The following is a 27913-nucleotide window of genomic DNA, read 5'->3' on the forward strand; positions in this document are numbered from 1 at the left end:
ATTTTGTTATGCTATGCACAAGTGTTTTGAAGGAGGACAATACTCTGGGTACAAAATATTTGGCTGTGTTAAGAATGTAAGTTTCTGCCAAGATTTTTTTGTTTGATAATACAACCACCCAAGGCTCTGTCTTTTGAAGGAACTGGCTGCATGTAGCTAAACACAACTCATTTCTGTAATACAGAAGAAGAACTGAAGTGGACTGCAACAAAAGCAACATGTTCTGGTATCCTTCTAAAGTTCAGCTGTTCTGGGTCATTTCTAAGGCCTCTGAATCCCATTTACTGTGAAATCTGAAGTTTGCAAAAATCCCCAAGTAAAATTCACTTTCAGTTCAAAATGCCATGCATTAAAATTAATGGGAACAGTTCTCTCTGGCAATTAGAAAGACTAACCAAGAAAATACCAAAACATTACATCAAAGTGAGGGAGTCCAAAAGAAGAAGGAGGGATGGTTCCCTGAGACAGCAGAGTGTCGCAGCTGGACATCCATGCCTTCTCTCCAGCTCTGAGCCCACCACACTGCATTTCCTCAGGACAATGGTGGTTAGAGAGCTCTTTGCTGGTGCATGTGTCTGCGTGGAGGAGATGGAGAAGAGAAGATGGGAAAGTGGGATGACAGCGATCAATAAAACTCTAAAACTGAAGCAGGAAGGGGTTGGAGGACAGGTTTGTTCTCATGGCTCATGGCAGCTCACAAAACAGCCTTTTCCTCTGAGGAAAGTCAGCAGAAACAACCTTTACTGTCCCATGAGGGCTAACTCTGCCAACCAGGACATGAGCACCAATGCATCTGGTATTTTTGCCAATCAGAAACTAATTAATTTCGCTGAGTAGGTGGAAAAAGGAAAACACATTGATCACCAGAACCTAGACTGCTGTGCAGGGCACTTGGTATCAATGATACTAAGCTCAGATCATTATAAACCACATGTGGTCTAGAACAACAGCCAAAAGAGGAATCCTTGAGGCAGGGAGGCCTTTTCCCTTCACCTGCCTTTACCTTCAAAACAAACACATCTGCCAGAGAAACAACTTCTGGATGAGGGATACCTTTAAAAGTCTGTCCTGGATGAACACACCTGAGCCCATCACTTACCAAAGCATGTTTATGTGAGTTGGCATTTATATTTAGGCATTGAGGAAGAAATAAAAATATAAGGAAGCTCATGAAATAATTACTGTGCTCATGGTGCAGTACATGAAGAAGATCCTCTTGTATAAGAAATACAGGTTGGTCAGAAACTCCTCCAAGTAATAACTGACCACTTGCCAACAAGCCAGGCTACAAACTAAAAGAGCAAGCATGGACACATTATTTGTGAGGTACGTGACTATGCCTAATAAATATTCATCCTACACAAGATTCACTTGCTCATCTCTTACATATTCCTTATAGTAGGATATTTTTCTTACCAGCAGAGATGCAGGTACTTACAGGTGCATTTGCCATAATATACTTATGTGACACATACACACAAATTATTAACAAGGATAGAAAAAACCTCGAACTAGCCAAAGATGTCAATGTCTCCATCAAACTATTTAGACCTGCTGGAGTATTTATGTTCCTTGCCTTATTTTGTTTTGGTTTGTTTTGTTTTGTTTTTTAAAAAGGACAAGCTATGTTCCTGCTAAAAAAATAGCAATAACTAAACACAATGAAATAAATACAATTGTGAGAGTTACTGGTAAACAAAACCAAACATTTAAAAAGTGACTGTGTGCACAAGCTTGTTTACTTTATTTGATGGTGGAACATTTGTTTTTCTTCTCCTATTTTTGGAGTGTTGGCATGAATTTTTTCAGGACTAATACATGAATGGAAAGAACATTGGGTCACTGTTTCTATAGCTATTCTCTTCTCTCTCAGGGCTTTATCATAAGCTATGAAAAGCTGAGAATTTCCATTTAGGAACCTAACTGAATATATTTTGGAAATCCATTTCAACTGTGGACAGAGTTTCCTAAAAACAAGCATTGGATTTTAGGCATATCTGATTTTGTGCTCGAGACTAACTTGCTCTGAAATAACAGAAAAATAACCTTGTTATTCTGATAGTATGTTCTAGAATAGTACCAATATAACAGGCAAAACTATTTTTGTCTCCTGTCTTTAAATACACGGCAGGCCTAGCAGGCATTTGCACAAAACAGAAAAACCTTTTTCCTTTCTATTACCATAGAGTCACAGAACAATTCAGGTTGGAAGGAATATTTGTAGCTCTTCTAGTCCATCTCTCTGCCAGGGCCAACTTCAAAATTATATCAGGTTGCTCAGGGCTTTGTTTGGCCCACCTTTGGATACTTCAGAGGTGGAGAATCCACAGTCTCTCTGGAGTTAACCACTCCTATGGTGAACATTTTTTCCTTATATCCAGTTGGAATTTCCCTTACTGCAACTTGTGTCCACTCTCATACAGTTTGCTGATGCCTCTTCTGTGCTGAGGGGTGGAAGGTAAAATTGGAAGAAGAACATCAGGCACAGTACAGAAGCGTACTGTACTCATAACCATGGCATTGATGTGGTTTGACGTAACTTCAGGTTTGTTTTCAATGGAAACTTCAGGATATGCAATAAGACAGAGTTGAATATACAGCATGCTAGCTACTCCACAGTTCATGTCTGTAGACATTCAGTGAACACTTAGCATAGGCTAATTTGTAAAGCAGAGTAAGCTCCTGTAGAAAGACTGTCTTAAAACCTGCTAAGAGCATCCAGAAGGCAATTTCTGACTAATAGGCTTCCCTCCTCCACCGTGCCAGTTGAACAATATGAAGTTATGGAAAAGACACTGAATATGGAGCTCCACTGACGAACTTCCTCCCCTGTGAGACCTGACCATACTTAACTTCTCTCCTCTCTCGAGGCTGCTTGGTGTCCTTAAAATCCTTTGGTGAAGAGCCTTGTGGAAGCCTTTTGCAAATCCAGGTAGGTTATATGAACTGGCACTTGCTTATCATTAGCTTGTGAGATATCTCTGAAGGGCTCTGAAAACTATGTAGTGTAGGACTTCTCCTTAGCAAAGCCACGTTGCCTCCCTATTCCCTGTCCCCCTGCAAGGATTTAACTCCCCTAAGTGCCCCTTAAGTTCTGTTGAACAATACTAACTCAAGAACATAAAATCAGCTACTGCCATATGATGCCATGACCTCAGGAAAATCTTACAGATGAGCTTGGGAAGCCTGACTTACCTTCATGAACATGCTGAATCCGGTTTTAAGGAGGTCGGTGAGGCCTGATGACATATGCTCGATATCAACAGGATCAGGTCGATCAGGATTACAGATCTCTTCCACTACCTGTTTCAGCAGTGGTTTGTAAGAAGCCTGCACAAAAAGAACAATGTACTATGAGCTGTTTAGACTTGGTGCAACTGCTCTTCTAAACATTTTATTTCCATGAAAAGTAACAAAAATAATCATCCTGGAAAGGAAACCATTCAGAGAGTTAGAAAATTATCGAAGCAGCAGTGGCCTTGACCACAAATGGTGTGTACCTGCATAGCATCAAACTGGAAAGACTGGAAGATAGCCACACATTTACTCTGCCCTATCTGTATTGTATCAGTAGAGGGAGGCAAGGAAGAAAGGGGCTTCTAGTTTCTCTGGAATATTTTTGGAGAAAAGGACAGCAATAGGAATGACACTTGCCCATCATGCACCCATATCTCATTCACTTTGTAATGATTTTACAAACACTTAAACAGGGATTTTTAGGAGGGGTTGCTAATATGCCTTTCTACAGGCATATTAGTGGGGCTTGGCAGAGGCCAACCTGCCTGTTTGTCCCTCATGGGAGAGCAGAGCTAAGGAATCCCTGTTAGTCCTTCAGCTTCTATGGCCAGGGCACTCTACATAATACTTCTACCTTTGGAAAACCTGGAGAAAAATAGGCCAAACAACCTCACCAATATCATGCATGTCAGACCTTCAGAGAAGTTAGGGACCAGGAAAAATGGAACATGTAAAAGTATGAATGGTCAGCATCTTGGAAGATTAAACTTCCAAAGAATTCACCCCTGGGGTCCACTAACCTTTGTGGATGAATATGAATTAGTAGCCTAGACATTTCCACATTCCCTTACCAAGGTTTAAACCACTTTGCCATCCTGAAAAAGTTTCTAAGATAAAAAATTCTAGGGACTTGTGGAAAGATGCTCTTTAATGAAAATTCAACCTTACTTGGTTTACAGATAGAGTTTTGTTTTGCTGCTTTCAACTTTGCCCAACCTGCAATGGAACCACAACTGTTTGAGGAAGCATAACAGTCTTGGAAAATCAGCACCTTTCAAATTAGCACATTTGTTTTCTTTTGGGACTAGCCCAGATATACATCATCCCCCAGACATCTTAGGGCAATTAAGTATGACTTCATTAATTTTGTAAAGATATTATCTACAAGAGACATCATGCAAGATAAATGCAAAAACGGATGGAAAATAAAGAGCAAACCACTTGGCTTGAAAATTTTCTGGAGTAATTGAAGAAATGTTTTTCACCCAACACTTTACGGTGAGAAACAAAACTTACAGTTTTTGAATACAATCCTGTCAACAAAGATTTATACAACTCGTCCAGTTCTTCTCACAACATGTGCATAATTTTTAATTGAGCCAACAAAGCAAATTACAGCAGACATGAGCTGCAGGATCTTTTAGGAGAACATGCCAAGATTTGTGTCAATTCTAGTCACGCAATAAACAACTGTTTGAAAATACACATGCAGACATGAAGCCTATGTATAAAAAGCTGTTTAATATCTTCACAGATGAGGAGCAGAAAGACATTAGGAATGAAATATTTTTTTTGAGTAGAGATCAAATCACAGTTAAACAGAGAGGCTTTACTGCACGAAATTAAAGGGAAAATATTATCTGACTTCAGACAAAACTATGTACTCAAAGATGGTAAAAACGTGCTACGATTTCACATGTCTGAATTTTCAGCACCAAAACTCAGTGCCCTTCAAAATGACCCAGTTTGGCTACACAAATACTGAAAGGCAGATAACATGGTCACCTACCTTTTTTAGCTATGATAGTTTCAGATATTTTAAAAATCTTTTATGACTTAAAATTAATTTATTACGTTTTTATGGAGTTTTTACTTTATTTTTTGTACAACTCCCAATAGCTGCATCAATTTCTAACTCATATAATGAAACTTTTATCAATTTTAAATTTTGTTGGGGCAGAAATTGTATTTAAAAGAGTTGTTAGAACTCTTGATGGCTATGGGACATACCTCAGACAAGTTTATAAGGAGAAAAGGAGAGAGAAGAGAGAGAAAGAAAGAGAATGAGGAGAGGGAAGGATGGAGGAAGGGAAAGAGGAAGGAAAAAATACACTTCAGATCAATATGAAAGCAAAAGAACAGTAGTTACAATATCAGGCAAAATACTCTCCTCTTGCATGGTCACTACATGAACTGGTTTGATAACCTGATGAAAACATTTATCATTTTATGTGAGACATATACACTTCAATGCTACAAAAAAGTCCTTCTAAGAGGTTATCCAATTGCCACTTACTTATCTATAGACACCTTTTTTGAATCTCAACAAGAAATGGAGGCTTCCCAGTTCCTAACAGATAAAGCAGAAAAGCACCTATCGGCTAAACCCGTTCCCATAGCACTAAGCCAGGCTGGGAATATGTATGGCCACAGTAAGGGAAGGACACTACTTCTTCAGATGATCTAAACTGATTGCACACAACCCATATATTAACACCTGCCAGTGAAAAGAGAGGCCCTTTTGTAGACAGATGCATGTATGATGGAAAAAACCATACTGCTTGCTTATTTTGGCTACTCTAAACCTCCATAACTGCCCTCAGCAGAAGGTTGGTACTATTCAAGCAATTAAACCCATTGCACAGCCAGATTAGGGGGCTGCAAGGTGTTAATACCTCCCTTGCTGTGTTCCAGCACTTAGTCCTAAGCAAACAACCTGGGTTACATCCAAAGAACACACTGATGCTAATTACACTTCCAGGAAACTTTTAGAGGTTATTTTCTTTATCATCTGACAGCTCCTCCCACTCCCAAGCTGTATTAAATGTTTAACAATTCTCCCTATTTCAGACACAAGACTGTTCCTAACTGCTAGGGGACTTCAGTAACAGGTTTTCCGCACCTTAGTTTTCCAGTGACATTTTGTAACACTCCTGATTTCTGTTCTTTCAAAGGAATGCTTAATTTGAACTACGTCCCTTTGCTGGTCTACAGCATTCTTATGAGTTTGGAAGGATTTTTTTCTGGCTCAAGGCTAGAGTCAAGTTTTATGGTCTCTCTAAATCACTGTATGTGCTTTCCATTGTAAAACTATTTTTGACTGAAAAAGTTATAACACTTTAAGGGAGATAGAAAGAGAGAAAACCATTTTATATTAATCCTGATGAGCTATAGTAATATCATCATGTGTTTTTCATATTTTAGAAGCAATAGCTGCATTTTTCGCCTATTTACAAACGGGACTGACTCCCACACAGGAATGGGAGAGAAAATACACAGGAATATAGTTGCTGTATAAATGTGTGCATCCTGCTTTGCTATGCCACAAGAAGTCTTAGCCCCGAACCATCTTGACCTATCCCTGCCTTTCACAGGCATTTATGTCATAGCACAATGCTGCAGAGCAAATCCGAGATTTCTTCCTCAGACAATTATTTGCTGGCATTGACAAGGATTTGTCTGAGTTTGGATGAAGGACTTGAGGAAGTTCTTGATGATTAAGTCAATTATAAAATCTATACTTAGGTATTTTCCACATGGGCAGAACACATATGATTAGCACATCCAGAAAATCAGTGCTGTAATTTTGACAGCATGCTACAGAAAAAGCATATGCAGGGAAAAGAAAGATCCACTTGCCTGGTGGGTGTTGCTGCCTGGATTGTGTATGGAATTAAACTGTTTCATGTGCATTCGAGCTCTTGCAATATCCCCGAGGGACCGAAAGATACCATCCACTGCATCTGTGGCTTTCTGAGATGTCAGGTTCAGTGATGAGTCACAGCCTAAAGAAACAAACATGGAGCTGAGTGAGTGAAAAACTTTGAAGTGTTTTGACAATAAGCAGTAGGAAAAAGATAACTGGGAGGAAATATTAAATTAGTTTCAACATGTTATATTCTAGAGAATCAGGAGCTTTGTTAAACAGTATGGCACAGGTCTCTATAGCTAAGCAAGAAGGCATAAAGCCTAGACAGCAAATGAACAGCACATCTCTAATCACATTTGTAATGTAAATCATGGAGCAATTTCATCAGCGCAGCAAACAGAAGATGCCATGCTTAGCAGGCCCTGAAGTTTGCTGGTCTCATCTGCGCAAAACAGCCATGAACTGCTCCTCAGGCATTGTACTGGGTCCCTGTTTGGCAGCCTGCTGATTCCAAATGTAGTTCCTACCTTTATGACAAGAAAAATGTGACGTGTCTGTGCTAAATGCAGTGGAAATGATAGCTATACATTGGAAAGCGCTGTACTGGCATAAAAAGCTCCTTATCTCTCAGAATGGCATAGTTACTACTTTTAATGTACTTTTCCAAAGCACTTCTGATAAGATATAATGCTTATCTTCCACTGTGGAGAAACTCCAGTTACAGGACCATGTAAAAGGTCCCTCCAGGTGGCCAGGAGGTGTCTTGGCAAAGAGAAATTCTTAGCCTTGTCTCCAACCCCCTCTCCACATGACCTACATCACACAGAAGTATTGAATAAATGCTTTCTCAGCTGAGCTGCTGCTGAGAATTAGCAAAGTGAGAGAGAACTGGGTCACCTGGTATTTGTATTTTCCTGTCAACACAGCTCTACACCTTCTGACATCTCTGCCTGCCTCTCTTCTTGCTTGACTCCTCACCCCTGTGGTGGAAGATCCACCATAAAATAACTCTTCTTGCCACACGTGCACACTACCACTACCACACGCTCGCTCCTGCTTATTGCTGGTGTCTTCTCCAGGGGAATGCTCCTGTAGCAGTGTGTCCATGCCCCAGTTCCGCACTTGGTCTCCACATCTGTGCAGAATCCTACTGAGAGGACAGGGTCTCCCTGCAGGTCCCAGCACCCACCAGTTAGCATTGTGCTGCACCAGCGAAGCCTGGCACTGAAAGTGGACATCCAAACTGTTGTGCGAGCACCTGATTTTTGTGAAGGGGGATTCTGAACAAACTTTCCTCTACAAGTGACAGAGGACAGAACCGTTATGCACTAACGAAACAACAAAAAAGGTGTTACTTCCAAACATTACACGGAATTTGTAATAGCTAATCTGGATCATTCACATCTTTGCATTCTGTACAGCAGAGCATATACATATAAAAAATATAGACACATACATACACACATATAGAGGTCTGAAACTATTTCTACAACATGGTGATCAGACACCAAGCTTTAATTTGTCTCAATATTATTTGTTGAAAGGCTCCAAGTCAGATCCCCAGCTGGTGCAGCAGAGCAGATAAAATGACTGACTTCTGCAGCCTACATTAAACCAATCTGCTGAGGATTTACGCCATTACAACCCAGAAAGCAATGAAGCGAACAGGAACTGGGCCTTGCTGACCCCCATGTTGTAATACTAACACAGACACCCATATATTTTTGGCCAGGCTCTTGAAGTTATTATTTATTTATTTTTTAATGAATGCAAAACAACTCACAGAAATACTGAAATGTTGTTGTTATGTGTGTGCATGATTTGCATGCTCCGATACTCTGATTGACCCAAGTTAGTTTTTCCTTTGGCCGAGGAGCCTGTGTGTTGCTGGTGAAAGCCCTGAACACAAACCCCACGCTACAGCTCATTACCCCACTCCACTGGTGCTCACTGGTGAGCTATCAGAGAGATAGCTCCTGCGTGTGATCTCGTGCCAATTTATGTGTAAGGGAATGGTGTCCAACAGCTGAAAAAAGTGAAACTGAACACCTTCTGAACAGATGAAGTTGATAAATAAAGCCTGAGGTAACAAATCCCAGTTTGTATTTATCACTAGCACAGGCAAAATATTCAGAGATCTTGTATTGTTGGTGTGCCCTTGAGAAAACAGGAATGAGAAAACGGGGCAGTCCCTGTTAGCTCCCAACTCAGAGGCTGTGCATGTTTAGGAGTTAACATTTATAAAGCATTTTTCAGATTAAAATTAAAATGAAGAACCATATTTCATTATTGCATTACTAGATTTGTGTTCTCTCTGAGAGACAAGCTTTCTCTGGTTTAGCTACACTAGAGATAAGCAGTTCCTAGCTAATGTAAGTAGTGGTATTTTCTTTATCCTCTCTTTTCCCCTCTGTTGAACAAGTTCAGGCAAGGTAAAAATCACATCAGGCTTGCTTGCTTTGCACACTCTGCTTTTTTCCTTAATTGTTTATTTTCTTGGACCATTTAAAAGTCTTTTGTTTTGGCCATACAGTTATTTTTTTTTTGTTGTTAGAAGAAATATTTATTTCCTTATCCTTTTGGCATCACTTCTCTTTCTCTCTTTATTTTAACAAGAGCTTTTTGACCAAGAAGTTTCAAACCAGCTTGTCACTTCCCACTTCTGGAACTGTAGGGCAGTGGACGCGGTGGCTGGAAACCCTTGAGATGCTCCTTGCCTGACCTAGTGCATCCCACTTGGCTTTTTGTTACTGGGTCAATCTTCTCTTGGGCAATTTCTCAGTGAAGTGCAGCCTCTGCAACATCACTCACCGCTGGAACCTTACTGCCAGGGAAATGCTGTCTGGAGCTTGGGCTTTTCTTTACAGCTTGTGCTGGCACACTTTGTGGGCTGGAGGAGGCCATGAAATCATTCACTCTCACCATCTGTTTAACAGGCCACATCGCCTCATCAACATCACTCAAAATGAAAAGTGCAGCAGCCTTGGTGTGCCAGGCTGTGCTCCTGGCAGACTGGAGTGCACCCTGAGGAGCACTGGAGCAGAGGCTCAATGTGCGCTTCCAGCCTCCACAGCAGAGTGTGGTGCTGGACCCAGTCTGGGATCCAGTGAGGCACTGAGAGATGAAGCTGTGGTCTGGCACCCGTGGAAGGCTGACCAGATGGAGGGAAAAGAGGCATACTTTCAAAGATTTCTCTAAAATGTGGCTTCCTTGGGACTTCTGATCAAGCAGTATCACATGTTGGGGAAGTTGAAGACCTCTTTTTCCAGCCTGACACACAGTTCTTTTTCTAAATGTGAATTAAAAAACCCAACTCTTCTTTGCAACCCCTTATTGTTGAAATTAATTAACCAAATTTCAGGCTCTCTGAAGGCTGCTGCCTACCCATGGCACTGCAAGAGGTTTGGAGAGGGGAGCTGGGTTTCTCTAGGGCCTGCAGAACAACAGAAGCTTGTGTTGTACAAATGACGGGCAGTTACAAATCACCTCCCGTTCACACCTTCCCTGTGAATGGGGCTGTGTGCGCATATGGAGAGCAGAACACAATCCCTCTTCTCTGCCAGCTTCACACTACCAAGAAATCTGCTTCTTTTACCATGAAGAGGTGGAATACATTAGCTGCTGCACAGCTCACGTGCTAATTAAAACAACTCTTCCTGTTGCTGTTTTTTTCATGGGGAGTTAAATGGCATTTCATTTGGAGAGCATGCTGAATGAATTCCTTGAATCCCAAGCCCTGTTATATACGGAAAAAGGCATTTAAATGAAATTTGGGTGATTTCCTGTCAGACTTGAAGAAGCCCAGTGGGGGGAAGTCACCATTAACCAGCATGGGACTAAGGATTTTAAAGCACGTATCCAAGATCTTGATATCTCAAGAAGACCACAACCTAGTTCTGTGCTAAGTCGTGCCCAACCTCACTGACACTGTTTCTGTTCTGCTTCAATTCACTTGTGCTGAGTTTGAGGAGAGTGAGACTGTCAGGATCTGTGTTCAGCACCTAAAAGAATGAGACTACCAGCCCTTATTTTTTACCTACTTTTGAACTTCTTAATCAGAAATAGCACATCACCTCTTAAGTTACATGTCTGCATAACCATTAGTACCAGAACTAATCCATTTTCACAAGAAGCTTGAAATAGGAGAATGGAGATGTTCTTCTCTACAGGCTGGAGTGACCCAGAAATCAAACTGGACCAGATTTTCTACTGATTTCTGAGATTGAAAGGAAGATACTTTAAGAAAAAGACACAGACATTTGAACCCATGAGATGTGTAATTATAGTGTGGCACGTGATTGATTATCCCCTCCCTGAATGCAACAAATGAAAATTTCATACCGGTGTACCACAAAAGCTTTCCCTCTCTTTGTGTATTTTGGTACATGGTCTAGCTGTTACAATCAAACTTGTTCTTTCTCTAGAGCAGTATGATAATTATTAACACTTTCTGAAGGTCTTTGATACTTCTGAGACATCACTGAAAGGCCACAATACTTACAAAGATAAAAAGTTAGGAAAGCTGAAAGTTCACCATGTTACTCTGCTTTATTGGTATTTACTTAGGCTTTTTCTACCTTAGGCTCTCTCTATAGCCCATTTACAGAAATAAACCAACACGGACCCTGCAAACCCTGGAATGGCGCTGACAGCGTAGCTGAGTCATTTAGAAGCACACACTGGAGCATGGGCTGAACCAGAAAACTAGTACTGGGAAGAAGAGACAATCTGGCATCAGGATTGCATTATGCAAGCTATTTTCTATATATGCAGAGTTAACTTGCTTGTCAGTGAAAGACAGAAGAAAAACAGAGATACAGGGTGCCTTGAGGGTCAGAACTCAAAATAAAGCACTATGATATTAAACCAATGAAAATCTTCTGGTTTCATACTTTAGACGATAGTATAGCAATGGAGGCCCTTCTTTGTCTAACAGATACAGCTAAAAGCATACATATGTATACCCACAGCAGTATGTTTTATAATAGTTCTGATATATTCATGCATTAAGATTATTATAAAAAAGTAGGTACGAATGCATATGGTTACACAGACCACAGCTGCTTTGTGCAAGGGGAAAAAAAGTGTAAAAACAGAAGCTAGGATGAAATTTATGGTTCTCCTCCCACCTTCCCAATGGATTCTGCCATGCATTTCAATCTTTAATCTTAAATCTGATTTGTGTTGGGCGGAGAAGAGATTCAGAGCAGACCTGTGGAGAAGGACTTGGGGGTGTTCGTTGATGAGAAACTGAACATGAGCCAGTGTCAGTGTGCGCTCACAGCCCAGAAACCAACTCTATCCTGTGTTGCATCAAAAGGAGTGTGACCAGCAGGCTGAAGGAGGTGATCCTGCCCCTCTACTCTGCTCTCGTGAGACCTCACTTGGAGTACTGTGTGCAGTTCTCGTGTCCTCAACATAAAAAGGACATGGAGCTGTTGGAGCAAGTCCAGAGAAGGGCCACGAGGATGATCAGGGGGCTGGAGCACCTCCCGTATGAAGACAGGCTGAGAGAGTTGGGGCTGTTCAGCCTGGAGAAGAGAAGGCTGCGTGGTGACCTCATAGCAGCCTTCCAGTATCTGAAGGGGGCCTATAAGGATGCTGGGGAGGGACTCTTCATTAGGGACTGTAGTGATAGGACAAGGAATAATGGGTTTCAACTTAAACAGGGGAAGTTTAGGTTAGATATCAGGAGGTGAGGCACTGGAATGGGTTACCCAAGGAAGTTGTGAATGCTCCATTCCTGGCAGTGTTCAAGGCCAGGTTGGATGGAGTCTTGGGTGACATGGTTTAGTGCGAGGTGTCCCTGCCCATGGCAAAGGGGTTGGAACGAGATGATCTTAAGGTCCTTTCCAACCCAAACCATTCTATGATTCTATGCTGTCTGCTGCATCTAAAAGGGAAGCTGGTGAGTGTGACACTGTGGGACAAGGACGGGCCAGAATACAAGACATCTCTCATTGCCCAACAGCAACATCAGCAGAAGGGGAAATTGACACAATTTTTGTTGGGGGGATGACAGAGAAAGGTGCAATCCCTGGCCCCTGAGAAGAAAGCTTCCAGAGGGGACAGGTACAGCGGTGTCTGTGACAGCTTCCCTGCAGCACATGGCATGTCTCTACCCCTGGGGATGGAGAGGGTCCTACTCTGCACTTGCTTGGTCCTCCACATCCCTGGCCAGAGCATGCATGGTGCTGGCTGGGGCAGCTATGTCTGTGCTGTTGGCAGCTCCCAAAGAGGAGCAAGCCTCCAGGAAGCCTTGAAATGAAGGCCAGGTCAACACTATAGCGAGCTGAGTTCAAGTATTTCTGACATTAGCAAGTGATTCAGGTGCTACGGACTGGATTAGAGGAAAAGAAGGGTAAAAAGAATCAGGGGAAAATGGAAAGATTTCTAAAATGGTATTTGGTGTTCGAAAGTGAATTTAAACCCCAGAAAAAAGGCATTTAGCAAAAAAATACATGAAAGTTATAAAAAACCCCTCTGAACAGGTCCATTTTGCTGAAGCCCTGACAAAGCAGTGTGTCAGTGCTGCTGGCAGAGGGCGGCTGGAGCTCATCAGCTGGGGAAGGATAGGCGCAGAGGTGCAGAGATAACCTGTCCTTACCTACAGCCTCAGGATGCTCTTACCCCATCTCCTACCAGCAACCACAGCATATTTCTAAACTATTGTCCTGATTTAACTCATGTTCTCCCCCTCCCCCTTCATGCAATGGCCTCTTGCCCCAGTCATATGTCAGCCCTTCATTACATCTGGGAGGCTGAACCCAGCTTGGACCACACTGCTGCAAAACCACTCCATTGCCATGGCCCGCCGCAGGGAGAGGCAAGTCATCTGTGCACCAGAGGTGAAGACGCTGAAACTCAAACACTAGCAGGCAGAAAGATAAAGAGAGGAGGAGGAAAGCAAAGAATAGCAGAAAATGGGAAAAACATTAGAAAAGGGAGGGAAAATGTGTATGTTGTTAAAAATCAAAGCAGATGTTTTTCTCCCTCAATTAGTAGCAACATCTGATTTGAACCCATTAGAAACGCAAGGTCCACATGGAGACTTGCTGTAGGGCTCCAGCTGAAGTCTGAAATTTCAAAATAACTCAAAGGGATTATCTGAAAAGCCACAGAACAGAGAAGGTCAGCTCTGTTCTTCTATAAATGTCATTTCGATTTGATGGGCACATGGAGAATGAAAACAGAGCAGCATTCAGGGATGCTCCGGGACAGTCACCAGCACCACACAGTGCAAGTGATGGTACAGGTGCAGTGTCTGTGATGGGAGGAGGGACGGTCTGATCCACTGCCATGGAGATCATGGAAGCTAGTATTCCGACTGGCAAAGGTGCAACTTGTAGCGTATTTTCATCACAACAAACGTCCCATTTGAGAGAAAAGCCAAGGATGTTTTCTTAAAGAATGACTAAATTTAGAATCCTAAATCTCCACTTCAGCTTTTAAATAAGGATGCAAACTTTAACAGTGCTGAGCATCCAGGGATCGATCGCACATGTATGTCTCTATGGGCAGTTCAGTACATATCTGATGTTTTTTATATATGCACATACCCTGGAGCTCACCAGTGAGGGATGGCAAGAGGCAGTGGTGGAAAAGCTTGCTGTTGGCCTCAAGTCTTTGAACCTCTTCTGGTAGCTGCTCTTTGGTGTGCAGGGGAGACACAGCCTGCATGACTGAGTACTTTGCTGGATCTCAAGCTCTAAAGCCACACATGTAAAAATCTGGCCGCCTACTTGCGTGATTAAGTATGGATTTAAGACCTACCTTTAGAGAGTATTTTCTTTTTTTAATTTTGGCCTCAATATCTGTCACTTGGACATTTCTATTTTACGGGAATATTTTATTGCCTTTTTCTTGCCAAAATCCAACAGCACAACTTGTAATATCGACTTTTATGAAGCACTGTGAGCTCAGTACTGCAGGCTCTCATGTTACATGAAATTAAACCTGTCAATTCAGAGAACAATTACAGGGAGAAACTACAGCACTTGCTAAAATAAATTACATAAATTAATTGTAGGAGGAATTTAAGTTAGGCTCAGATGTGCTTTCTGAAGGAAATTAATGTAACAAATTCATTAGGGAGCCATTCAGTTGCTCCCTCAAGTAGTCCATATCTTAATTAAAAAAACACACATGTTAATAAAGCTATGGTAAATGTTCTGTAAGTCTAATAACGCCTCCCAATCATGTTCTTGCAAGCACTCAGTAAAACTCCAGGTTTTACTAAATGACATAGAGCATTACGAACATACTGCCTTATATGATCTTCAGTCTTTTGCAAGTTATCCTCAGCTACCCTCCTTTTGTCTTTAGACTGGTGGCTGCGCTTTGGTGAGGACAGATTTTTGCTCCCATCAAGGACTTCCCTGCTATTCATGCATCAGCCAACACCTTCCAGTGATGCTACGAAGTTTCACCCTCAGACCTGCTGCCTCTCACCTACTCTGCAAGCTACTCTAAGAGGTACCACGTACATTCAGGACAAACAATGTGTGGGGAAGAGGGAGGAGGTTTGTGTCCAGGTAGCAAAGCTATCACACCTTTGTGTGAGAGACCACCTGGAGCTGAATGAGACTTTTTTAGGCTTTTTAGCCTTGCTTATGCTCAGACGGCACTGTGAGTCCAGCACTCCACACTACCTGGGCTGAGGAAAACCATATGCAAAGAAAAGTGTTCCTAAGCAACTGTGTTTAAAGCCCTTAATAAAGAAACACCCCAAAGGCCTGTTTTGTCTCTGCACTATGAAACAGCAGAGGAGGGAGGAAGCTCATGTAGAATTCCAGGGGTGCTTTACCCACATATCCTCAGAGGGTAACCTCAGGAACAAGGGAAGATATGTAAATGTCTTTATTTTTACAAAACTTTCGTTTTTTAATGATGATTACAAGGAATCATACTTCTGAAACAACAACAAAGTGAAATAGGTTTTTTAGTATTTTTATTTGATTCTACTGAACAAATGACCTGATGTGATGTTACTGTGTTTCAGATCTTCCCCTGCAGAATACACAGAGAAAAACTGACACTATTCATACAACTAACTGTCTGTAAAATACAATGTTGTACACATGTGCTTGGGATGCCTGACGCAGTTTTTGAAGCTATGAATCATAAACAATTTAATTCTGGTATAAAAGCAAGCTGTATTGTCTGTCACCTTACTGGAGTTCTAGATAAAAGGTAGATGGTAAGTTTAGCCTACAGAATGGGTGATTATGTTATTTGGAATAAGCATCATGTCTCTCATAAGATCAGGAAAACCTTATTTTGCAGAGGAATTTGCTTTTCATGAATCTCATGGAAATATCTATGCAAAACTAGTATTACATTTGGAGTCAGAAATAAACCAGGAGAGCTGTTGGCAAATTCCTCTCTTCAGCTTTGGTTTAAGTGGTTGTTTATATTTTTCATCACCTGCTGTAGAAGTGTTTAATTTGAAATCATTGCTGGAGTGCTGTTTTGAAAGATAACTCTTCTTAGTTCTGGAATATTTCACATCTCAGTGAGAATAACATCCTATAAAAAATACCTTCAGAGGAGATCTTTTCCTTAATGAAAGCAGATAATACTGACTCATCTAAATTATTTAGATGTCTTCCTCTGTTCATCTACTCTTCTAATCCACTGAAACTGTGCACTGCACCTTACAGAGGTGGTAAGAACACAGCGCAGCCCAAACATGTAAAAATCTGCAGATAAACAAGAAAAGGCAACCAAGTAAAATGCATGGACAGAAGGAACAGTAATAAAGCAATAAAAAAAAGTGAGTTAGAAAGAAAGCCCTGCATGAATTATCCCACTTCATGTTAATTTTAAAATTGAAATTACTGTTATACAAGAGACAAGACAGACTGTATAAAGCATACTTTGGGTGAAAAGCCAAATGAATGAAACGAGGCTGCAGAAAGAGAAGGAGCCCTACGATGGGAAGATGGACCAATATGGCACTATTTGTTTCTAAAGGATGAACAATGACACCACGTGCCCCTTCCCCTCAGAACACGGGTGTTGTAGCTGGCCATGACCAAGACACAGCAGATTCCTGACTACAAATAACACAAAATTATACAATTCATGCTCGATTTTATTCTTTTTCTTGTCTGTTAACTAGAAAGCACACTGTACTGCAGATGGCAAGTATCAGTCAATGAAGAAAAGATCAGCAGTACAAGCCACAAGCGCATGTATAGAAGGAAGAAATATCCTAGAGTATTAAATGGAACGAACTTGTATTTATAAAACAGATAATAATTCATAGTATGTGCAATAGATAAAAAAAGAGGCCTCAGTTTAGCTGAAAATGTAAAAACACATTCAACTTAAAAGGTGTGATGGGATGAAGTTAGACCAGTGCTTAAATGCCTTGTTGAATTAGGGTTAACATCTCCAGTTTAAATTCAGAAATAATTGTGTTATTTTAATTAACAAAGAACTGAATGGTTTGTGGAGTTGGTCTAGAATGTTTCTTATGCACTTAAGAATTGACATTTTTTGTCTTTAAACCAAATTGAAAACGTATGCATTGGTGAAAATGTAGCTTTTAACACAGGCTTAAAGAAACAACAACTGATAGAAAATGCCTGGGATCTGCAGTCATTTCCATTTAGTATAAATTGTTAATGTTTCCAGGGAAAAGAAATAATGAAAAACACTCATAATCTTGTAGTCAGGTTTCAACACCTGCTTATTTATTGTGGTCAAAAGAATAAGAATGAAAGAGGACATGTAATTTCAAAATTAACTTGATTTTTTTGTTTTGTTTTGTTTAGGAAACGAAGACATCCGCAAATGCAAGCAACCAGTCAAGTCTGAAGAACTGACAGCAGCAATTTCACCATGAGGCTGTTCTCTGCCAGGGGACTGGGCAAGTGCAGCTCAGAGACGCTCTGGCTCCAGACCACCAAAGACTGTCATTTGCAAGATGCTTGTAAAATGGCAACCGTATAACTGCAACAGAAATATTTATAATAACATATCTAAGATACTAGGTTCTCAAATGATCAGTAGACATAGATGCACTTCCACGTATATGTACTGCATGTAATGAAGCCTGTGGAGGAGAGAGGGAGACTCCTGAGACTCCTGCCATAACCATGTTTCATTTCAGAGGGGAAAATGCTGACTAATTTTGGTCCTGAACTCCTCATACCAGGCTGAGGAGCAAAACAATGCATGATAACACATATAATTAGAGAATTAATAGGCCAAGGACCATTCCTTGAGAAGCGCTGTGGTTGATACATATCTCCCTCCCTCAATTCCAAAGTCATAACATGAATGAAATGATTGATGGTTGGGTAGACTGCTAGGTCTAAGCCTTACTTTCTCATAAAGTTTGCATGAAAGCACGCTATTGAATAACAGGAGACTGCTCTGAAAACATTTCCTTGAACCATCACTGCTGAGTGGACTCCTAACCTTAGGGAGTGAAGACCCTTCACTCCTTCCTTCTCCTTCCTCCTGCTATGAGAAGACACACTGCACCCAGAGGGGGCTGCAGATGACATGAACACTAGGGTAGCTTGGTCCTCATCTGTGTTTCCACCAGAGCAGCCTCCATATGCATCACTTCCACTCTCCCAACAGCAATCTGTGGCACTACTACTGAGCCATGGGGCTCGGCAGCAGCAAATGTCACCTCAGAAGTGAATCAACATGGAGTAAGAAAACATTTAAGTTTCTAAGCAGTGAAAAATACTGAAGGACAAAGCTTCTTCATACACTTCATTAGTACTTCTTCTCAGACAAATAAAATCTGTTTACTTATAAGTGAAATCCATTCACTGTAGATTCTGTAATCACCATTACAGTCTCAGCCAAACCAATGGTGACTTTCTCCGCCACTTTATTCAGGAAGTTTTCACCGTCCTCAGATGCAAAATTAGGAGTGCCTCCATTATCTGGGATGTAGATGTGCAGAACAGCACCAATATCTGAATAAAACCTCAGAGTAGAGCCTGGAAAATAGTTAATGGCAATCTGTATGCGATAGGAAGATGGCATAAGGCAGTACCATGCTCAGGCTCCCAGACAGAGTGCTGCAGTCCAGCGCCATGCCATTCAGCTTCTGGGAAAAGCACCATCTCACAAGGATGATGCTTCATCCAGACTGACCATGCTTGCCCGCGGCAAGGTTGGAGTGCTGCATTTTCTGGGAGCAGCTGTTCTGCTTCTGGTTCCAGAGGTGATGGGACACATCCAGCTCTCCCCAAGCAGAGCACACAGCAAGTAACGATCTCTCTGCACTAGGTGGAATACCATGTTTAAGCTTCTACTGCGATCTCCTGGTCTTCGATCATCCTGTCACAGCTTATTAAACTCTTTGCACTCCCAGAAGTTTAATGTGACTTTCTGCTGCTCTTGCAGAACTGCACTTGTTTTATGTTGATTATTTGCCATTTAAAATAGTCTGAAGTGGAATTAATCTCTAACAGTGTTAGCCATCTGAAAACCATAAATCTAGCCCACAGTCATTATCTCATCCCAGGGAAACTCCTGGAAAGACCATTCTGTCTGCACTGACTATACGTAGTATCTAGAAAGCTTCACCTGCTAACACCAAACTGTGAAATATTTCCCTCTTCCAACTAAAAGCCCAAATCATTAACATGAAATATGATAAAGTGATATAAATCTGTAATAAGAAAAAGGATTAACCTGTAGGCCATAAGAACTATGACAAGCATAATAAGGCATGTGTTGTTCTTCTAAAAACCAACTAACTATGAATAGATGCTACCGTCAGCCCCCAGCACACTCAAAGTCAGAAATGCTTACTCTGAAGATATAAATAAACTGTCCTACTTTCCGCTTATGCCAACACTACCGAAGGGAAAAAGTATAGAGATATTAGTGATCCATTTGTGAGGAGCCTTTAATATGTATAATACTTGCTTTAATTATATGGGGTTTTTTACATAGTCTTTTGTCATAGCTTCTCCAGGGTGCTGCACCAATGTCAAAATTCAGGGTCTCACCTTTGGTAAGATTGCCTTGAAGAACTCTTGCAGACAAAGAGAGCCAAACAAAGGCAGAATGAAACCACCTCTAACCAAAATCTTGACAGAGCAGAAAACTAGCAGAATCTGAAGCTCCAGTGCACGAGCCCAAATGGACACAGGTTGCTTTTCAAATCTGAGAGTGTTTTTGCAGAGCTAGCAGCTATAAAAACATATTTTCAGTTGTAAGTTGAGCAAATTTGATATGAGTCACTGTGGCTGTAAATATGCAACCCCCACAGAACTGTCTGCAAGTTGTTTCTCTGCACATACCCACTTGCCTTCAATTGAAGCCTGAATAACTGACTGCAGCATACCAAATTGCAGTATATAAGAGGAAAAGTGACACAGGCAACTGCAGTCTAGTCACTTGCCTTTTAGCCTTACAGGCATAAAGTTCAAGCAGATTTTGAAAAGAAAAACCAAGTGTTAAAAATGAATAAGGAAGGTGGACAAAAGCTGACAAATGCAAGTGATAAGCAGGCTTTCCATACACCATCCTGGGTGAGATAAGTGACTGTTCAGCTGACAGAAGTCTCGTAGATGAAGACTATTCAAATTTCAGTAAAACATTTGATACAATGCCACCAGGAGAATTGGTCTGGAGTGAAGAGATGGAATTTAATAAAAGAGTTGTAAGGAACAGGCTGAAGGAGAGACAACAATAGCCTGGGCTAGACAGAGAGCCTTAGCAATGTTCCTTGAGAATTGGCCTTACTATTTTTATTGATGACTAACTTTTGCACAAAAGGTAGGAGTGCTGATGACAAAATTATGAGGTATTGTCAAAGGTAGAAGCAGCCTGAAATATTGTACAAGATTTAAGTTCTGAAGCAGCAGAAACAAGGCAAAGCAGACCAGTACAGCAATGCAAAATGACATAAACCTCACCAAGGTCATCAACTTAGTGGGCAATAATAAGAAATCTCTCATCAGCTGGGACTCTGCAATCAAAAACAACAGGAAGAAAAGAATCTGGGTGGCATTAGTTGATCCAGGGATGACCGTGGGCTACCAATACCACACAAGGCATGCAAAACTCATCAGGTAAGATACTTCCTGTAGATACAAAGACATGCTAGTTCTGTCCTAAAAATGGTAAAACTGCAACAGAAACAATTTTGGTCAGTGGTGCTTGAGACACTCAAATTCAAACTGGAACATGCTTAAAAAAGATCTTGAGCATGACTACAGAAAAAAATGGGCTTGTTCAGCTCAGCAACAGGAAAATTGAAGATATGTAAGCTGGAAAGCAGAATAAAGTATCCAACCATCACAGGAACAAGGTCCTGAAAGAGTCTTTGTGGGAGAGAAGTTGCATGTGGCTGGAAATAAGAGCAGTTTCAAGATGGATTTTGGTAAGTTTATAAACAAGACATATATGATATGTTTGCCTTGAAAGGAACAGGAGGCCTGGTTTGGTGGTGAGGGAAGCACCTCCCTGCTTCTGTTTTTCCAAATAGACCCTTGATCATTTAAAACAATTTTTATATATCAGAGATTTAATGTTGCATCTAGGAGAAAACCCATGCAATCGCTCAAACTCTCTATAAATGTTCTCATAAATGCTAATGTAGGATTTTTACTCCTAAAAGTGTAGCAATGTCTGGCAGACTTTAAAAGACTGGTTCAGTCTAGCTGCAGGCTGTCGGTGACCAATTTCACCATGCACATTTTTCTGCCCTGACAAATGGCTGAGTGGATAGCTATGGGACAGCCTGTCTGAGAGGTTTACAACTCGCTAATGACAAAGTGCTCAAAGCTGGGAATTGGTCTTTAATAGAAATGAAAATATTCCCCCCCCCCGAATGTTATTACTATTCTCCTTCCTTCTCTCAAAACATAAATGTTGCGTAAGTTGCCTCGCTGTCAGAAAAGACTAGTAGGAATGGTAAAGCCATCAGAGACCACGGATGTGTAGCTCTTTCACTTCCCTAATAAGCCAAACTGCTTTAGCATTGAAGAAGTGTGGAAAGGTCATCAGAGAGGCAAAGTAATGAAAAAGTTAAGCCTGTAAGGACAGCTGAAGGCTTGAAGCTAGTTGTATGTGTTATGTTTCTAAAAGGCAGGAGAAACAAGAAGTTTCATGGTGTACATGGGCTAGCAAATGGGATTCTGTAGGATCTGCAATTCACTCTTGTGGGGAAGGACTTGCAGCATGTACTTCTGGGTAGCATGGAAAGGCAGACTCATCACCCCGCTGTTTAGAAAGCTTAGTTGAATGGAAGGAAGGATGAAGCAGAGGATACATCTGTTAAAAAGTGCATTTCAAACACTTCCTGCTGCCTGTGCTCCAGAAAACAGGAAGGTGGCATACAGCAACCACCTGGTCCTATACCAGGGACATGCATTTCCTTGCTCCTCTGAAAGTCTGCTCCAGTCTGGGTGAGCTGTAAACCTCTGAAAGATCATTGCTCACACATGCTCAGTTAAGCCTTGCTGGATTTTCACCACTAAGACATCTAAGGCTGCTCTTGCCAAACATACTCCAGTCTTTCACAGGACATAGTGCTAACAGAGCAGTCCATTCATCATTGCTAAAGAGCAGCAAGCTGTGATCTGTTACTTCCCAGCTCCTAACTGTGATCAGACAGCAAAAAATGTGCCATTTTCACAAAACACCATGAGCCCGTCCCATTTCCAGGGCTCTACCAAGACCAAGGCTGCTCAGCCACCGTGCTGATGCCATGAGGTTGGACCCACAGCTGAAGCAAGGAGCAGGCTACTGATGACAACCAGGCAATGATGAGGCTCTACCAAAAGATGAAGTCAATATTGAAAATGAGTTGTAGAAAGCTCATTTCCTTTTATTAATTATTATTTTATGTTTAGTAAGCTGTTAAACTACAGAGGAATTTAACAAAAACCAACTATACTTATCAATAAATTTATGATGCTGACATATATTTATTTTATTAAACCCATTCCTTGCCAGGTTAGCTCCACAAAATTCAGCATCGTGTTTTTATAGAAGACTCAGGAAAAAGACATTCATACTTGAGATGCCTAAAGGGCTCCAATCAAGCTCTTCATATTTACTAAGAATGTAAACAAAATGACATGACCTCAGTAGGAATCATTTACTCCATACTTTTTACAAAGGACAAAAAACATATGGAAGCAATTACAGAAAAGAAGTCAGTAAAGAAGACTAGTTCATCAGAGAAACGGTTTGTATAAAAATGAAGTTATATCTGAAAGGGAAAAAAGTAGGTAAGCATAGAAAAATGGGTCAAATGTGAGAAAGAGTACTCTTTGAGCAAATGTTCCTTATGTTCTTGATGAAGTTTTAAGAGCATCTGCTGCACGAATGTATAATCAGATGTCAGGAAGCAACAGTCTGTGTGTCATATGCATGGAACGATTTTTAACAGGTTCCATTTTTAGGGAGCACTGAAATACTGTAACAGGCAAAAAAACTCCCACAAAAAGTGTTCAAGAAGATCACAGATGATCACAGACCCATAAACCACAGAAATTACTAGGAATACGGGACCTAAGATAGCTGAGGTTCATTATGAAGCACAGCAGAAGGATCAAAGGCAGCGTACCTAACTGTACCTGGCAGTAAGCGCCAGGAAGATCAGGACTGGGCATCTTCTGCTGCTTGGAGATCCTGCTCAACATGAGAAGTTCCCTGGTGAGAGCAGCTGCTCTGCTGCCCTCAGGATGGAGGATGCAGGAACGACCCGAATCAAAAATACCATGTAAGCCACAAAGAACACAAATGGGCTGAAAGGCCCAAACCCACATAGCTCTGTGTACCTTTCAACTCCCCGGATTTTAGAGGAGACTCAGTAACTTCTACCTAGACTTCCACCTTGATGAGAATACACTTAAGATGGACATACTGAACACTATCAGATAAAACCTTGGAAGACTGAGCAGTTGTGGGACATCATGAACTCAGTTTCTTGTTGGAGAATATTCATTTAGTTTAGCTGAAAATCTTTTTACTAGCTTGAAAGTTAAAGTGAGATTGTTACTTTTACATCTTTGTGAGAAGAAAAAAATCCACACAAAGTTACTGAAAAAGCAGTATTTGAAAGTGACATCACTGGGGCTATGTTACAAGGGGATTAACAGTTAACCTGGGCAGAAGTTTTAAGAACCAGAGGCTCCAGGAGTATTAGAGTCAAAGTTTAAACACAAGTTAATTAGGCTCAAAATACTGCATTAATCTGTTCTGCAAATATGGGCTTAAAAACTGTTTCAGAAAGGCTCCTTTGGCTAATGGAGAGGTAGGAGACAAGGGAATTCTGGAGAAGAGGTACCTCTGGAGAGCTAATGTGTGGCACAAGTGCCTTTCTTCAGGCAATCACTGGACTTTATGTGTGCCTGTTCATAGAAGAACCATGATTCAAGTGACCTGAGTTGATAGACTCTTTTTGCTTTTATGGAGACCACCAAAGCCAGCTTGATCAGAATAAAAGCCAAAGACTCAACTGGCACACAGTATAGCCTAATTCTTCCAGGGATGGTGGGCAGCATAACGAAGCTTCTACTACTGCCACTTTAGCTTCCTCTGCCTTGTATTAAAACCAGCAATTACTGTTTCCCTGACTGCCAATGTGTAGCTTCCACAGCCACCAAATAGGGAAGGCCGTCTGCAAACACCACATACTTGTCACAGAATTGAATTTCGTCCCTTGCTTCACAGGGAGCAACACTGAAGCAAATCTGAGCACCATGGAAAATTCCATTATAGCTGTGTTAATACAAACCAGAGATGCTGGAAGTACATTTTACACCCAACATATTCTCAACTAGCAATCAAAAATGTTACGTTAGATATGTCAGCAAGACAGCTGTCCGCATCAATTAAATCTCAAAGCACTAATTTTAGCGTATTATTCTCCTGAGAACAGCCAGCATGCCAACCTGCTGTATGGGTGGAGAACCTGAAAGCAATGAGCACACCAGATCTGATCACTCAGTGCTGCATTGTGAATAGCTGATTAACCTCTTTGCAGCAATGCCTACAGCTTGGCCTACCTAGACAGGTAGACAAAATGTATTTAACCAATAGCCCATACACTTAATATCAGATCAGAGTGATAGACACATACTAAAACAGGCAGTGGGGCAAATTCTTCTGAAAAGGACACCTGCATCTCTTTGGATCATCCAGGAATGATAATGCAAGTGGTAATACATAGGAGCCATTGCTATTATAAAATCTGTGGGTTTTTTTAAGGGCAAGATTTCTTCCTTTCACTTTAAGATTCTTCCATTATAAAATGATGAATTCACCAATATAAATGGTGAATTATTTCTGCTTTGTTCAGTCTATTACAATGTAACCAAGAGAAAAAAAAGGTAAATGAATTGCAGTGGTATTAAAGTTGTCCACCATGTATTAAGGTATGTAAAAGAACTGTTTTAAGGCATGTTTTCAGTTCTAAATTATACACCTAAGACATTCTAAACAACCCTGAAACAGACCCTGAAGCCTAAATTGCCACCAAACTCCCAAGCTTAAGAGGGAAGCTTACACTTTCTTCACTGTTGGAATCATTTCTCAAAAGTGATGGCCTTTATATCTCCACCTCCAGATTGCATCTTAACCCTCCAGTAACTGCAACAACTGCTCAGCTATTAAATGACTTAAGAAAACACTGAACACATTTTAATCATCTTTTCAGAGCAGTTAGCAGCTACAAGTAAGAAAGGGGTAGTTGTGTGGTGTGATCAGACTGCTCTTGGCAAAGTACAAGCAAAGGCTGTTTGGTCACTGCTTCGGTACAGGCAGCCCAGGCCTTCCCCAAGACCCCTTCTCTCCTTTCTTTAAAGAAATCCCTCTGGTAATTCAATACTTTAATATGTTTCAAATCAAAGGAGTTAAGCCAATTGCTCTGACAGACATCTAGGAGATTCCCCACCCTAAGGACGAAAGCACGAATTTTAGTACAAGTCAGTGTGAAAAAGCTACTTCAAAGAAACAGCAATACAACCCACAATTCTATAGACTACTTGAAATGATCCCTCTACACATTCATTAGACTGAAAAGGGGAATGCCATTGTATACAACCACTCCTGGCCTTAATGCTGCTTTCTGGCCTCTGATGTTCAAGGCACGGCCTTAGGCAAAACAGGAAAATTTAGAAAGGAGCTTTTTCAAGTTAGCTGTCTACCTGGTCATCCTTCCTTGGGTAATAGAATGAGTCTCATCAACTTCTATTTGTTACTTACAAAGAGATTTTGTAACTGGGAGGCTAACTGGAAAGAAGAATTAAAGAGTCAAGAACTGTGCGTTTAGTAATGTAGAAAAATGTGTGCTAGAAGGGATACCTCACAGAAAGCTGGTGAACACACTGAGTGCAGGCAATTATCTGTTAGCTGGCAGTGTTTCTGCATTTACTGATTTTTGCTTTTAACAAATTGAAGAGCTTTCTCAAACTACGAACTTAATTTGTCAAAGTGGGTTGCATCACTTCAAGAGAGCTCCTTTTGCAGTTGAGGTCAAGTTTACTGAGGCAGTATATCTAGCAGTAAATCTATGTAGGCTGAAAAGAGGTCAGCGCTATGCAAGCAAGTTTTTCGTGCTTATGAATGTACCTGGGAAGTGAGTTTGGGATCTGGTTGTTGATTCCCAATACTTGAGCCTGAATGTTTTAGAAATCAAATGAAGATAGGGCTTTTGTTTCTATACACACACACACACACACACACAGAGAATATTCGTTTCTAACATATTTATATTTGTTTACCAGCTCTATCTTAAAAAAACCAGACACCCAAGACTTTATGCAAAGCATTTATATACTAAAAAAACTTGTGCTACTCAAACTCCAAGCCTAAGAACATCTAATGGATCTAAAAGTTGTTAAAAAATCACACAACCAACCAGCTGAGCTAGAACAGACATTTGGTGCTGTTGTCACTGCAGTTAGCCATGCATGATTTTGCTTAAAGCCAATTACTCTGTGTTCCATTCAAAAATGCCTGTAGAGAAGCTGTGAAGCAATTCTAACTCACTTTCAAAAGTATCTTTATGGTGTAGGCATTAAATCCCATTAGTTGCATCTACATTAGATTTTAGTTTAGATTAGGAGTTTTGATGAGAATATTCCAAGTTCCCACTTGCTGTGCTTCAATTTCCATTACAGAGTAACGTTGGAGCACACAAACTGAATACCTTCCCACTGAAACTAAACCAAAAATGCCCTCCAATGACTAATTCAGATCACAGGACCAGATGAGAATAAGTCTCCATCTCATCAAGCGTGGACCCTGGATCCTTAGCATCCTCTGTGACAGTGCGTATAGAGAATAAGCAGAAGGGAAACAGAAAGTTACTTCACTCAGGGAGAACACATAGAGCTATGTGTTTTAAAAAAAGTAAAGTAACATTAGTAGGCAGCAAAGACACGCAAAAATGCAATGAAATGTTCTGCTGTTTGAAAAGCTCTAAAAATAACAAATGACAGTGCTGTTAAGTACCACAAAAGATAATGGGGTGGAAGTAAACATTTCAGAATTGTTAGGATAAGAAAGGGAGGACATGCTAAAAGGATGGCTATGAAAAGGAAAGAGAAAGAATGAAAGAAAAGGAAAGAGAAAGAATGAAAGAAAAAATTCTTTGAGTGAGTCTAGGTGACCCTTTTTCCATAAGGATGAACAAAGTAGAGCAGACTTGTGCTCAAGGAATCACTAACATCATGAAGATCAGCCTTTAAACAGATATCACTTTATTTTGTTTTTTTTTGTTTGATTTTCTCTCTACATTTCCCGTTTTAAAAAACCTACAAACAAACCCACAACAGATTCTTTTGCCTGTTTTTTATTTCCCTGCACTTATTGCAGGTGAGAGTTTCATTCATCTAAGTGAATGGAAAAGACCCACACCACTTTGCCATACCCAATGTAGCAAAACAATCGCAGCAGCTAATGTACGCTGGTTCAGTACAGTCCTTCTCTGTGCTGTATCTGTGCCTTTGGGCCTTCAAAATCCACAGGATACAACTAGGTTGAGGCATGCAAAGCTAAGATAAACCCTCATGCTGCTTTCTATAC

At 40.8% G+C, this 27913-nt stretch overlaps 1 protein-coding gene across 2 annotated transcripts in view; it reads right to left on the reverse strand.

Annotated features, from left to right (window-relative positions):
* The window catches only part of SCFD2 (sec1 family domain containing 2), a 224944-nt gene that overhangs the window by 40304 nt on the left and 156727 nt on the right, over nucleotides 1-27913 (reverse strand). For both annotated transcript variants that reach the window (XR_003992210.1, XM_030491893.1), the window contains exons 6-7: nucleotides 6877-7022; nucleotides 3196-3330 (exon numbers count right to left, since the gene is read on the reverse strand). Coding sequence is in view for 1 of the 2 variants with exons in the window: in XM_030491893.1 (XP_030347753.1) it covers nucleotides 3196-3330; nucleotides 6877-7022 (281 nt within the window). In the remaining variant the exon portion in view is untranslated. The remainder of the gene's footprint in view (nucleotides 1-3195; nucleotides 3331-6876; nucleotides 7023-27913) is intronic.

This window comes from Strigops habroptila, chromosome 7 (genome assembly GCF_004027225.2).
Source record: "Strigops habroptila isolate Jane chromosome 7, bStrHab1.2.pri, whole genome shotgun sequence".
Taxonomy (NCBI): Eukaryota; Metazoa; Chordata; class Aves; order Psittaciformes; family Psittacidae; genus Strigops; species Strigops habroptila.